Source organism: Vombatus ursinus, unplaced genomic scaffold, assembly GCF_900497805.2.
Source record: "Vombatus ursinus unplaced genomic scaffold, bare-nosed wombat genome assembly UNPS02014973.1, whole genome shotgun sequence".
NCBI lineage: Eukaryota > Metazoa > Chordata > Mammalia > Diprotodontia > Vombatidae > Vombatus > Vombatus ursinus.
In genome coordinates, this window is record NW_020954751.1 from 21,024,616 (window position 1) to 21,039,800 (window position 15,185).

Genomic DNA, 15,185 nt, shown 5'->3' on the forward strand with positions numbered 1-15,185 from the left:
TATGTTATATATACTTATATAAAATATGTGATAGATACTTATATACTTACACACAAATTTGTTATAGATACTTACATATAAATATGTTACAAATATATTTAAAATAAATCTATTCTTTCAATTCAATAAATATATTTATATAAACATTATATATTTGTATATTTTGTATATATTTAAATATATATTTTAAGCATTTTGCAAACCTTAAAACACTACACGTATGTTAGCTATTATTGTTTTTAGTGGTGGTGTTACTATTATTAGTACTATGTGCAAAGCACTTCTTGACCTTAGACAAGTGCCTTCACCCCTGAAAGCTTCAATTTCCTTATTTTGAGAAAGGGAATAATAATAATACTTTCAGAACTCACTCTCCTCCCCAGGTTGTTGTGAAGATTGATTTCTCAATCGATAACGTGTGTGAAAATCTCTGTCGATGTAAAGTGTTCCACAAATAAATTCCAGTTCTGATTAGCTATTAGTATTGATGGCGAGCCGCCATGGGATTCCTTGCAGGCTCACCTCTCCGTGAGCAATCTCATCTTGTACTTACCAATGCGGAGCTCGAAATTGTTAAATGAATGCTTGTTGATCTCTTGTATGCTTTCATTCAGGGCGAGAGAGAAGTCAGCCAGAGCACATAAGTGTCCCCACTTGTCTTCACATTGCTAAACAACAGAGAAACAGAGCCCATTAAATGTGGCTGGCCTCTGCCTAGAAAACAACCCGCTTCTCAGCATGTATGTTTGCTGCTGCTCAGTCGGTGTCTGCTTGGATTCCATGACCTCCTAACCTGACCCACAACTCTCTACTCAGGGTAGTGATGGTGATTGTAACAATGACTAATGGCTCACAAAGCACTAACAAACAGGTTGTGTTGAATAAAAAGGCAGATTGGTGAAATGAAAGAAGCACAGGACTGGGGAGCCAAGAGCCCCGAGTTCTCCTTCCAGCTCTGATACTATCTGACTGTGCAACCCTTGGCAAGTGATTTCACCTCCCTGGGCCTCAGTTTCCACACATGTAAAGTGAGAGGCTTGGGCTAAGATGATCCTTAAGGTCTTTGTATTCTATATTCAGAATGAAATATGGTTTAGATGTAATTCCTGAAGCCCGACCTTACCCATAGTTCATTGTTATTAAGAAAGAATGAAGTCCTGAAACCCTATGTGTTTATTTAATGTATATCACAGTTAGGAGAGGCAGTGTGATGCTTTGGAGTCACAAAAGACTTGGGTTTAAATCCTGTCTTTGATACTTAAGAGCTAGGAGACAATAGGCAAGTCAGTCTATGTTACTGTGAAGTTTCTGATCAGCATTGGTGGAGGGAGTCTTCACACTGGGAATTTCTTATACAGATGAAATCATAAATCTGGGCCCCCAAGGGTCATATAAATAAGTTTATGAAAGTTTCAAAACGATTGCCAATCTAGCTATGTCATTGTGGGGGGAAAAAAAACCTTTCAGTGTGCCAGGCAAGTCTTTCATACTCTAAGCTAAAGAGTAGGTGCATTGTTAAGAGAGAGAGAGAGGGTTCCGTGCTGAGTAATAATAACAATAATAATAATATTATATAATTAGCATCATAGGATTTAGAACTGGGCCTTAGCTCTGGAACACAGGGTGTCTCCTAATATCTTGACATATGCAAGGGTCAATTAGTCAGGAACCAGGGATGTTTAGCCTGATAGTGCAAAGATGGGGAAGGAGAAATGGGGAGGCAGGCAGAAGATAGGTATCTTTAAGTATCTGAAAATCCATTCTGTGGAAGAGGCACTAACCTTGTTCCATTGGCCCTGAAGGTTATTGAACCTCTCTGAGATACAGGTTTTAGAAGTAATGGGTCTATGTTACACTGAAATGTGATCTCCATGGTCTGGTCATGAAGTCCTGCAACGAATCAAACTTGTCTCATTGTTGCTTTTACCCCTCCTTGTCAGGGCTACAGCTCACTGTGTAGCCATTGGTATAAGTGTTGAGATCTCTCTACACTGCCCCGGGCCCCAGTAGTAGGGGCAGGGCCCCTGCATGTGTGTCCTTGCTTTCAAGCCATTTCCCTCACTTTGAAATTAAATTTGTTTGATTCCTTATTCTCTTATTGTTCAGCTCCAGCTATCCATAGGTTAGAGGCTGGTTCAATCCCATTGACATATAACATGTTCTCCAGTCCTCTCAAGCAGTAGTGTATGTTTTCTAGCCCAAAGGTTTCTATGGTGCAGTCATAGGGATAGAATATCAAAAAGGAGGCCTTCAAAGTTGTTGCTAAAAACTGTGGAAGGCAAGGCAGGAATGGACAGAGCCAGGCATGTCACTGGTCCATCTGACTCGATAACTTTTGATCACTGCCCAGGTGGGACTGGGAAAGAGACAAGAAAAATGATAGAAAACCAGAGGTGAGAATAGGGTGTGAAGAGTGAGAAAGGACGGAGATGATATGAGAAGGAAGGAGAGTTTTCAAAAGAGGAGGAAAGAAGTAAGAAGAGGAAAAAATATTTCTGATTTGAGGGAAGCCTTTTATTCTAGTATATTTATTGGCATTTTTAGAAGTTTAACTTAATAATATATATTAAGATTGTCCTGGGCACGTCTTACACTGGTAATACGTACTCAATTCAATTGAGTCATGATTTTCTTTTACACACTCATCTGAAATGCTGTTATTATCATTTTGGAAATATTTTCTCTTCATATTTTCTCTCTTGTTGCCACATCGTTATTAGGTTGTTCATTATAATTTCTTCTTCCTAGCTCTGTTTTCTAAGACAAGTAAAAAATATTTTTAGCCTGAAGTTTTTTTTTCTTCCTCATCTGTCCAATGGGGATATTAACTACTGGTACCCTCTCTCTCCCTCTAGCTACCTTTTATTTATTCTTTTTGGGTGAGTATAAATATGTACATATATAATATACATATATATATATGTGCATAGGGTTATGTATATATTCACATGTGTATAAATGATTATATGCACAGTACCCATATATGTACATTATATGGTATCTCTCCCTCTGCTCCCAAATGTATGCTCCTTGAAGGAATTTTTGCTTTTGTATACCCAGTACACATCATAGTGCTTTGGTAAATCAATGCTTATTAACTGACAACTAAGGCTTATACTAGGACTGCTAGGTGGTGAAGTGAATAAAGCACTGGGCTTAGAATCAGGAAGACCCAAATTCAAATCTGGTCTCAGACACTAGCTGTATGATCCTGCTCAAGTCACTTAACTCTGCCTCAGTTTCCTCATCTGCAAAATGAGCTGGAAAAGGAAATGGCAAACTGCTCTAGTATCTTTTCTAGTAGAAAACCCCAAATGAGGTCAGGAAGATTTGAACATGACTAAAAGGACTGAACAACAACAATATCTGTATTGCCTCCTTTACAAGGTTATTGTGGAGATCAAAGGTGAGAAGTGTATAAAATGTTTTGCACAGTATAAAGTGTTCTACTGTCTGCCCTTCAGGACTTTATTGGAATTCTCCATCTTTAGCTCTTAGGAAGCTTGCTTTCAAAGAGCAACAACACTCAGACCCAAGGCAATTTAAACTCATGTCAGTGGGTACTAAGAATCTTTGTTAGCTTAGTCAACTAGTACTAGAGGAACCTCACTGCTCTCTATATAAGAAAGCAGTAGGGGTGTAATGGAAAGCATACTGGAGTCAGAGTCAGAAAGCCTGGGTTTAAATTTTGTCTCTGCTACTTATTATCTGTGTGTATTGGGACAAAAGATTTTATACTATATAACCTTTAAGGTTCCTTCCAGTTCTAAATCCTATGATGCTAATTATATAATATTATTATTGTTATTATTACTCAGCACGGAACCCTCTCTCTCTCTCTTAACAATGCACCTACTCTTTAGCTTAGAGTATGAAAGACTTGCCCGGGACACACTGAAAGGTTTGTTTTTTTTTTCCCCCACAATGACATAGCTAGTATGTGGGACTTGAATAAAGGTCTTCACTACTCTTAGATTTTTTTTAAGTCAGAGCTTGTGATTTTACCAGTGTGTGCAACTCCCACTGTGGAAACTCACTCCATTGATGCAGATAGGTAATTTGTAATTTCATAGCTTTAGAGAGTTCCTTTAGGGGTATTGAGAGGTTAAGTGATTTGGACATGGTCACAAAGGCTATTATTACTATTATTATTATATAGCAATTGGGACCAAAGTTCTTAATTGTCTATAATTATTGTATGTACTTTAAGGAGAAAAAAAGTGACCACAAAGAAACATGATTGTGTAAGAGATCTAATTGCAAAAGAAAACCTGGCAAAATAACTTTGAAGGGGCACCAGGCTCATTACCCTCTGATTCCAATTTCTTCTTTCATGTCTCTAGTGATGGACAAAGGTAATTGATGTTCACAATGATGACTATAATGTCTTACAGAATTCTGAATCAGCAAAGAAATTTTAAGGAACGTTCCCTGGATTTTAGTTATTAATATATGAAAGTATAGTTACGCGTTTTTAGAGAAGATTTTAATGAAGAAGGAATACTGTTTCAATGTTTGGTTAAAAATAAATTCAGATCTTTATGATTGTCCAAACCTTTCATGTTCCCCTCCCCCCAAGCACTGACTCATTGAACAAATATTTGTGAGTTACCTACTGTGTGCAGAACATAGTATGAGGTGTTGAGGCAGATTGAAAGATATGACTCTGCCCCTGTTTTCATGGGATTTATAGTTGAGTTGATTCTGGCTAATAAATTAGGAGTGGATGTTGTCTAGCATACTAAAAATTAACTTAAATAAAGAAGAAAATAGTTTTTTACCTGTTTCTCAGGCGATAAGCCTGATACTGCCATGTAAGTGCTGCCAATTGTCTTAATTTTTTCAATATCTTGAAATCGGTCTTCTCCAAGTAACTAGAAGTAATCAAAGACAATGATGTTAGTTTCTGATTTTTGTGCTTTCAACAAGTACTGTTTGCATTGAAAATGGAAAACAGTGAGCAAAATGGAGTCATTTCTGGACATTATGGGAGTCCATTTGGATACTGAACTTTTTTTTAAAATATGGTTTCCCCTAACAAGGGGAATTCTCTCCTTACAGCTAGGATGATTACCACTCTACTTACCACTAGGATGCCTTGCTGTTTAAACTAGGCTGGCCTGATGGAGAGGCAAATCTAACCACCACCACTACCACCACCTTGATCATTTCCCCTCAGACTATGGAGACAGTTTAGAATCTTGAACCCAAGAACTTTGCGAATAGCAAGCTTCCAGCCCAGTGCCCTCAGCCATCATCCTGGGAAGTAGCATCCATGGAAATGCAGCCTGGCAACTGTTCCTGCAGATGCTACAGACATAGCAACTGAAGACCCAGAAAAGAAAGTTTTTGTCACTAAAGGTCTTGGTGCTATCAAATGGTTCAACCTCAGAAATGGATATGATTTTATCAGTATAAATGATATTAAAAAAGAAGCATTAACATCTATTTTTCTTCTGTACTCCAAAGACCACTGGATCCTTCCATCTAACTCCATGAAACTAATAATAATAATGTTGTTCAGTTGTTTGAGTTGCGTCCAACTCTTCATGACTCCATTTGGGGTTTTCTTGGCAGAGATACTGGAGCAGTTTGCCATTTCCTTCTCAAGTTATTTTTACAGATGAGGAAACTGAGGCAAATAGGGTTGCATAGCTTGCTCAGGATCTCACAGCTAGTAAACGTCTGAAACCAGCTTTGAACTCAGGAAGATGAGTCTTTCTGACTCTAGGCCTGGTGCTCTATCCATTGTGCTACTTAGCTGCCTCTAATTACAATAGCTAACGTTTATATAGTGCTTACAGTATTACAGACAATGTGCTTAGCACTTTACAATTATTATCTCATTTGATTCTCCTAACAACTCTGGGAGGTGGGTGCTATTATGGCCCCAATTTTACAGATGAGGAAACTGTGGCAAACAAGTTAAATGACTTGCCCAGGGTCACCAAGCTAGTAAGTGTCTGAGCCTAGATTTGAAGTCATATCTTCTTGCCCAGAGCTCTATCCATTGCTGCTTCCATATGTGTTTTCTCCTTTATTAGAACGTGAGCATCTTAAGAAATGGACCTGTCTTGCTTTTCTATTTGTATCCTCAACGCAAAACACAGTGTTTGCACATAGTATTTATAAATGCTTAATTCAACGTATCCTAAACTGAAATCATAATTTTCCCCTCAAAATATAGACCTCTTCCAAATTTGCCCATTTCTCTTTGGGGCAACGTTATTTTCGCAGTCACCCCAGCTGGAAAATTGAAGCAATATTTTACTCCTCCCTCTCCCTCACCCCATGTATCTAATAAGTAGACAAATTCTGGAAATTATGGTCCTCAAATATCTGCTGCATCTTCCTTATCATTTCCAGCTGCCATGAATCTTTCAAGCCCTTGTTATCTCTTACCTGGGCCATTATAATACCCTTTTAATGATTTTCCCTCCAGTCCCCTTTGCTGCTAGTGCCTTCCCTCTAAGATCCCCTTTCATTTATATGGCATATATTTTGTATATAGCTCATCGTTTAGATGTTGCTTCTGCCATTGGAATACACCTTCCTTGAGGCAGTGACCTGTATGTGTGTTGTTGTTTGTCCTTCATTTTGAAGAGGGCAAGTGACATCATGAGGTGATGTCTTGACTTGAGTGTGAATTGGATTTAAATGAGGCAGAGCTGCACAAAGTCATCAAAGTCAGAGTCAACAAGCCCAGGGGTAGGACAAAAGTCAAGACGACTGGCAATGGCCTGGGATGCAGTGGATGACCTTGGTGTCTTCAATGTCTGACCGAGCTCTAAGCACCTCACAGCTCTTGATGAGTCTGAATCACCAGGCCTAGCTAAGCATAATTCTGAGGTACTGAAAAATAACTGGCAGATATGCTTGTCCAGCCACTGGCAGTGACCTCTGAATCACTGTAGAGAAAAGGAACCAAAGGATTGGAGAATGCCAGATAATAATAATGGTAACAACAACAATAACTAGCATTTATACAGTGCTTTAGGGGTTCCCAAGTGGTTTACACATATTATCCCATTTTATCCTCACAAGAACCTTTGGAGGAGGCACTATTATTATCCTTCTTTTACAGATGAGGAAACTGAAACAAACAGGGTTAAATGACTTGCCAAGCTAAAAAGTGTCTGAGGCTGGATTTGAACTGAAGTCTTCCTGACCCCAGGCCCAAAACTTTATCTGCTGTGCCACCTTGCTGCTGCTGCTGCTGTGTGTGTGTGTGCGCGCGTGTGTGTGCACACGCACGCGTGCGCACAAGCGCACTTTGCTATTAGCTACCCCTCGACCTCCCAGTCATTTACAAATTTGATAAGTATGTCACCTACGAATGTTCATGACAATGCTAAGCATCATTCCGGGGGCAATCCACTGGACACCTCCTTCCAAGTAAGATTGGCTGCAAGATCCAGTAAGATCTTGGCAGGTGAGAACATTGGGCCAAATTGAGTAAGGTGATATTCAAAAGAGATGGCTATAAAGTTTTACACTTGGGTTAAAAAAATTTCCACTTAAAAAGAAAATATAGGAAGCATGGCTAGATAGTAGTTCTTCTAAAAACTATGCTGGGGTTTTAGTGGATTGCAAGCTTAACAAGTCCACAGTTTAATATGACCACCCCTCCCCCCCACCCCGGCAATAAGATCTTAAAAACAAAGACAGCAGCAGGTACAACAATTTTATACAAGATTTTCGAGTTTACAAAACGCTTTACATCTGTTATCTGATGTAAGCCTTACAAGAGAGGCAAGCTGATAGTCTGAATTAGCCTCTATGTTAGTGATAACAGAATGATGTAAGACAATGCAGGGCCTCCACTCTACTGCCTCTTTCTCTATCCATTTCCTTGACTTCTTCATCCTTGTAATTACCTCAAAAACCATAATCTTTTGAAATCTCTTTTAGCAATTTCTATGAGCATATTTGAAACTGTTCCTTCATTATGTAGTAAGAGTGGGGAAATAAATCATAGAACCATGGGATTAGAGATGGAAGGGAATGTCAGAAGTCATCTAGCCCAACCTCCTTGTTTTACAAAGAAGGAAGCTGAGACCTATAGGTCAAGTGACTTGCCTAAGGTCACACAGATAGTAAATAACAGAGAAGGAATTTGAATTCAGGTTTCCTGACTTCAAATCCAGTGTTCTTTCCCCTGAACCACACTGCTAAGTAGGCCCTGGTCAGTTCCTCTGCTTGATGTTTGAAGCAAAGAGGTAACTAGAATGGGTTCCCCAATTCAATAAAAAGCCACGAATACTATGGAGGGAAGTGCTGCTCTATTGTAGTCAGCTATGCCATGCATGTACCAGGAGGAGTGAAGATGGAGAGACAGGGGAAAAAGCTATGCTAAACCTCATGATGGCCTTATGAAAAGTATGCTGCTAATCCCCATTACTCCTCCTGGCATAGTCTGAATGCATAGCAAAAGAACTGGATAGCTGCTCCTGGCCCATGTGCTGGGCACTGCGTTAGGCACTGAACATTCAAAGACAGATACAACGTAGTACCTGTCCTCAAAGAGCTCATGTTTTATTGGAGGAGACAACATGCACATATGTAAGTATAAATGAAAGGCTTTTGGGGAAAAGGGGTTAGGAAGGGGAGGGTCAGGAAAGGATTCATGTAGGAGGTGTTCCTTGAGCTGAGTTTTGAGAGAAACTAAAGATTCTAAGAGGCAAAGGAAAGGAAAAAAAATGTATTCTACAGCTTATGCAATGACACATAGGCTGAAGATGTATAAGGCTAGTTTAGCTGAAACTTAGAGTATATGAGGGTGAGAAAATGTAAAACAAGGTAAAAAAGGAAAGTTGGAGCCAAGTTGTAAAGTGGTTTAAATACAAAACATAGGAATATTTGATCTGTATTTAATTGTAGATGTAATAGGGAGCCATTGGAGTTTACTGAGCAGATGAGTAAATGTGGTCATACTTGTGCTTTAGGAAAATTACTTTGGGAGGTTTGCTTCAACAGGATAGATACTAAAATCACTTCAGCAGATTTACAAAGGATGGATTAGAGAGGAGAGAAGCTTCGGGAAGGGAGACAAATCAGTAGTTTATTGTAATAGTCCAGACAGGAAGTGATAAGGGAATAAAATAAGATGGTGGCTTTGTGAGAGAAGAGAAAGGGAGGGAAAACGGTAAATGTTGTGGATGAAGAATAGGTAAGATTTAGAAACTAATTAAATATGTGAAATGATGGGCAGTGAGGAGTTGAGGATTACTCCAAGGTTCCTAACCTAAGTGACTGGCATAGTGGTGGGGCCCTTGATAGAAACAGGGAATGAAAGATGGGTGGGTTTTGGGGAAAGATAATGAGCTCTGCTTTGGAATTACTGAGTTGGAGATGCCTAGAAGTCATCTAGTATAAAATGTTCAACAGGAATTTGGTGAGCTGATACTGAAACTCAGCTAGAGTCTACAGCATCCCCTGGTGGCTTAGTCAAATATAGCTCTTTGACTACTTATCTCAAGTAGCACCATCTAGTGCCATTATTAGATAAAACACTGGCCCTTCCGGTGACAAAGCAGTCTTAAGTGGGGGGGGAGGGGGATCCTAACGATTAGAACCAAACAAAAATGAAATAGGTCTTTTTAGGACTTTTGTGTTTCACTTAACTGAGCCTTTCAAGAAAAGGTTGGATAGCTCCTTGTCAAATATGTTATAGAAAAGATCTTTGTTTAGCTATGGGTTGGACCAGATATCTTCTGAAGTCTCTTACAACTCTGAGATTTTGTGATACTGTTTTTATCTTTGCATCCTTGGCCTCAATAGAGAATCCCATATGTAGTAGGTGCTGCAATAAATGTTTTATTGGATCGAATATCACCTAATCACTTCAAGGAAGATGAGGAAAATGCTTTTATGTGCTACCAAAATGACAATACATTTTTTTAAATTCAAAAGCTGAATTGAATCTTGTAGGTTCTAAATTCATAGCTATAACTTGAGTATGGGAAAGTAATGATAAGTTATCTCATGTTGAATTGGTCATGTGGAAAGGATTAGAAAGAATTTAATCTTCATGCCTTTTTTCTAATTATCTACAAAGTCCCATTCCATTTGCTCTATGGATGACTGCACTGCATCCCATTTAGGAAACCTTAATAGAGTAGAACCTTATTGTCATATAACTCATTACTGCATGCATTTTTATGTATGGTGGGTCAAATCAAATCACGGAATTGTAGAGTTAGAAGGGACTTCAGAGGCTATTTAGCTCAAACTCTACTTGGACAAGAATGATTTCTAATACAGTTCACACAGAGATCACCTAGAGTGGGGAACCTGCAGCCTTCAGGCCACATGTAGCCTTCCGAGTCCTTGAGTGTGACCTTTTGACTGAGTCTAAATTTTACAGAACAAATCCTTTTATTAAAGGGATTTGTTCTGTGAAGTTTGGATTCGGTCAAAGGGCCACACTTGAGAATGTAGAGGGCCATATGTGGCCTTGAGGCTATAGATTCCCCACCCCTGATCCTAACTTCCAACTGAGTCTGTCCAGCAACTGGCAATTCCATAAAAATTTGATTTTTTTACATGACTGAATCTAATGCAGTGGTTAGTGTTAATTGTAGAATAGGTCGTGGAATCATAGAGCTGGCAGGGTCTTTGGAGATAATATTGTCTCTTTCTTTCTTTCCATTTAACAGATCAGGAAACTGAGTCCCAGAGAACTTGCTCAAAATTACATAAAGTTACTAGCAGAATTGAGAATAGAAACTAGGGTTAACAGCATAACATGTTATCTCTTATTTTAATTTTGGCTGTGCTGAGTTTTGTATTCCTTGAAAGCACTCCAGGGAAAAGAAGCCCATTTTTCATATGCAGACAGAGAAGTCACAGGGCAAGTTCTCATGCTGACCATACCTATACCTTTCTTCTTCGTAATAACTTTACCCTAGAACCTAAATGTCATAAAGAAGTCAGCAGGTCTCCAGGGATGACATGAAGTAAGATGTGAATTGTCTTGAGATACATATGTCATAGTGGGGTTTTAGGTGCCATGCTTAATGAGGTTAGAATGAGAAATAAGCTGTTTGGTGTTAGTTTCTGACCTCGTAAAATTTTTAATTTCCTTCAAGATTTAGCTCAAACACTACCTTTTACATGAAGCCTTTCCTGTTCTACCCAGCCCTCTCCCTCTCAAAAGTACTTCATATTTATTTTGAATATATTCTTCATATACTAATTTGTATACATTATTTACATTCTTATTTATGTAAATGTTGCCTCTTCTAAAAGAATATAAGTTCCTTGAGGACAGAGACCATTATTTCATTTTGGTTTTGCACTCTGAGGTCCTAGGGTTGTACCTGGCATGCAGACAAAACTTAATACATGCTTGTTGATTGATTTCCCGGACAGCAGTAAAAGACTCTTCTTCCTGGTAGGTCTAAAATGAGACATAGGGTTTCTTCAATTCACTGTGAGATCCATGGAGATTTTTTGGGAAGGTTTTTTTTTTTAATCTATAGATTCAATGTGTTTAAAAATAGGTGATGAACATCCTTTAGTCAATGGAATAATAGTTTCCACATTTCTTTATTCCTTTAGGTTTGCAGAAAACTTTCCTCACAATAACCCTGTGAAACAAGTACTACATACTTTCTTTTCTTTTTATTACAAATAAGGAAATTAATATAAGTGTATATAAATATAAGTATAATATAAATATAAGTATAAATATATATATATAAATATAAGTATAATATAAATATAAGTATAACCAGTAATTATATAGTATTTTATATTTTAGGCTTTGCAAAATGCTTTACAAATTTTATCCTCCCAAAATCTTGAGAACTAGGTACTACTATTATCCTCATTTTATAGATGAAAAAACTGAGACAGATGAGTTAATTGGCTTGCCCAAGGTCACATAGCAAGCATCTGATGCTGGATTTGAACTCAGGTCTTCCTGACTCTAGGTCTACTGCTCTATCACCTAGCTACTTCTAGATTAGTCAACTGACTCACTCCGAGTCACAGGGAACAAGTGTCACAGCTGGAACTAAAACCACCGTCTTCTGATTCCAAATTCTGTGCTCTTTCCACTACCTACTGTTTGATCCCTGGAGTAAAGCATCATTTGGCACATTTTCCTCATGCATGTTAATGGATAATATGGAATTTTCCTTCTTTTCTTACTTTTTTTTTTTGGTTACTTCTCAATACCGCTTTGAAATCGCAAGTTTGTCCTTTCCATCATCTATTTTTGAAATTTTTTTTTACAAAACATTGTCTTTTTCCCCTTTGAAATGTAATATTAAAGAGGAGAGTGAGCTCTGCAGGAGGTTTTGTTTAAGATAATTAGAGTCACTGAGTTAGAAGAGGCCTCAGGGATCAGTTAGTACTAACCCCTCAAGTGGCACAGGAAGAAAAGGGAATCCAGAGAACAAATGCCTTGCTCAAGATCACACGGCAACTTGGAGGCAGAGTTGAGACAAAAATTCAAGTCTTCTGATCTTCGTCAGTGCTGCCTCTTGTATTTGACTGAATTTAGGAATCCAACCTCACATTTGCAAAATGAACCCCACCTTTGAAATCACCTTCTTCTCATTCTTCTCCCTGGGCACTCTTTCTCTTTTCATCCGCATAAAATATTTATTACTTTTCATGCTTGTTTTTAAATTCTCAGAAAATGAGCAGTGTCTAGTCTAATAGGAAGAATACTAGATGTGGAATAAGAGGGCCTGGGTTGAAATACATAGAAACAGGGGTGTTACGGGGCTCAAATGAGATCGTGGATGTTAAGCACTTTGTAAATCTTTAAAGTTCTATGGAAATGCCAGTTATTATTATTATTATCATCCTTATTAGCCTCAAGTCACCAGACCTCAAATCTAAGGATGACTTAATTTCCTGAACCTTCTACTGCTCTTAAGCAATATTGATAGAGCAATACAGGAACGTGCCAGTAAATGTTTAACAAGTAGGCTGTTCTGCAAAAAAAAAAAAAAAAAAATTCTATGCACACACACTATGTTTAATCTGTGTCCTTAATACTTCTAAAAGTCTAGAGATACCAAAACAATAAAGCCCTGATCTATAATGATTGTGATTTCTGAGGTGTAAATGCTCACTCTGAAAATTTGACATCCAGCTCACCACTTAGAGCTGTCTCCAGGACACCTTTTCATAGAACCTGGACAAGTCAGTAGTTAGTTAACCTCTCTGGGTTCAATATTCCTCATTTGAAAAGTAAAGGAATTGGACTAGATGACTTCTTATGTCCCTTCCATCTCTAAATACCAAGAGAAATTCCATTTAAAAATTATTCAGAAACATTTATCAACTACCTACTATGTATTTAATATGATCCTACAACAGATTGAACTTATGTTCTGAGGGTCAGACTAGCTAAATATAAAGAAACTACCAGTTCACCAATCATTTTATGGATGAATTTGTTATTCAAGGCAACACATTAAAAAAAATGCAAAATTACCTTCACTCTTGTCTCTGCTGCTTCTATAGTGACTATAGCAGAGTGGAGAAAAAAGGGTGGAAAGAAGAAGGTGCTAAGAACTGCATGATTTTCAGACTACAAAGCTTAACTTAACCCTTGATACTCTAAATGTGATATCTTTTTCCAGTGACCAACGAAAATTCAGACTGCTAGAAGAATTTCAATTATAGCAATATTGAAATTCTTACTATAAAATAAACCCGATTGCCAAAGGAAGTTGCAGATAAATGGAAGGAAGGCTCACTGCTTCTCCTTGGACAGGCAAAGAAAGGAGTTAGGGTTAGTTTTACTATTTGTCCTAAGGCAGCAAGGAATATGATTTCATGGGACATTTGTTCATCTTGCGAATGCTCATGGTAAGCATTTGCACCACCATGAAACATTACCATGAAGATAGTTGAGGCTTATGTGCCAAAATTGATTGTGAAGATTTCAGAGGTAGAAAAAAGTACATAAATAACTTGATAATTCTATTCAAATCTAATCAAGAAATATTTTAGTATTTAGTGACTTTAATTTAAGGATCAAAAATGGAGGAAGAAAGTAAAAAAACATTTTATGATACTTAGATTAGGATAAAAATGAGGAAAGCCAAATACCTGTAGACTATGGAGAAGTCTCAGTCCTGCAAATGATGAAACTTTTAATTCAAGAAAAGAGTCAAGAAACAATGGGTATAGGGAACATGATGAGTAGTACAAGAAATGAAGTTGATTACCTTTTAGTATGCAGGGAATGACTGGCTACTGATTTGAAAGGCATTTCCAAATCAAATATGTCTGTACATTTAGGCAACCAACTCTTTACAGTAGAGATCAAAAGTAAAATAGAATAAAAAATGCAAAGAAGATATGGCATGGAATTAAAGGAACTCTAATTTGAGCCATTAAAAAGGTAATACTGAAAAATAGGAAATGACCAAAAGAATACCCATTGCCACAATCAGCAATGAGATCAAAGGAGTCTAGAAACCACATTTGTGGGCAAATATTTGCTCTCCTTGCCAAGAGAAAGATATGGCAGCCAGTGAGAGAACTAGTCTGGGTCATTGGTTTATTTGCAAAATCCTACAATAGAATATGGTAGAAGATCATGAAGTATATTGCTTCATAAAACAGAAGAGAAAAACATAAAACAGAGAAGAGAAAAAAACAGATTTAAAGAAAGATTGGTGAGAGACCCAATTGAGTTAGATCATCGCCAGAGTATTTAAGGAGGAAAGTTGAAGGGAATTGCATATAAATGAAAAAGGTCTAGAAAGATATTAATAACAAACTCTTCTTCATCAATGAGAGTGAGCCCCCACATTTGTATTCTAACCCTAGTCTCTGCTGTCCCGTATGAGAAAGTAGAAATGGCACCAGAGAAAACAAAAACAACAGGTGCTAGATGAGACCAAGTATACTTTCAAAAAGAATAGGAGCCAGCTCATACCAGCTTGCTAGTACCAAGTGTTAAATGTTCAGCGTGAGCATTTCTATCTCAGAAATTGGTAAACCCTACAAATCAGGGCTTGTTTTATTGTTTTGTTGATTGTCCAGACTTAAGAAAGTGATGGAGAAAATGTTAATAATGGTGAATTTAAATTTAAACACATCCTGCAGCTTCAGAGACCTGGTTGTTAAATATTTACCAGCATGCTATTGTGTAGATAGTACAGTTTCAAGGATGCTACAGGACTGATTATTTAGATACCGAAAGATGAGAA

The 15,185-nt window shown here is 37.8% G+C and overlaps 1 protein-coding gene across 1 annotated transcript in view; it reads right to left on the minus strand.

Annotated features, from left to right (window-relative positions):
- Positions 1-15,185, minus strand: part of LOC114030674 (adenylate cyclase type 8) — a 361,242-nt gene that overhangs the window by 9,530 nt on the left and 336,527 nt on the right. The window contains exons 16-17 of the mRNA XM_027845528.1: positions 4,782-4,874; positions 554-668 (exon numbers count right to left, since the gene is read on the minus strand). Of these exons, the coding sequence (XP_027701329.1) occupies positions 554-668; positions 4,782-4,874 (208 nt within the window). The remainder of the gene's footprint in view (positions 1-553; positions 669-4,781; positions 4,875-15,185) is intronic.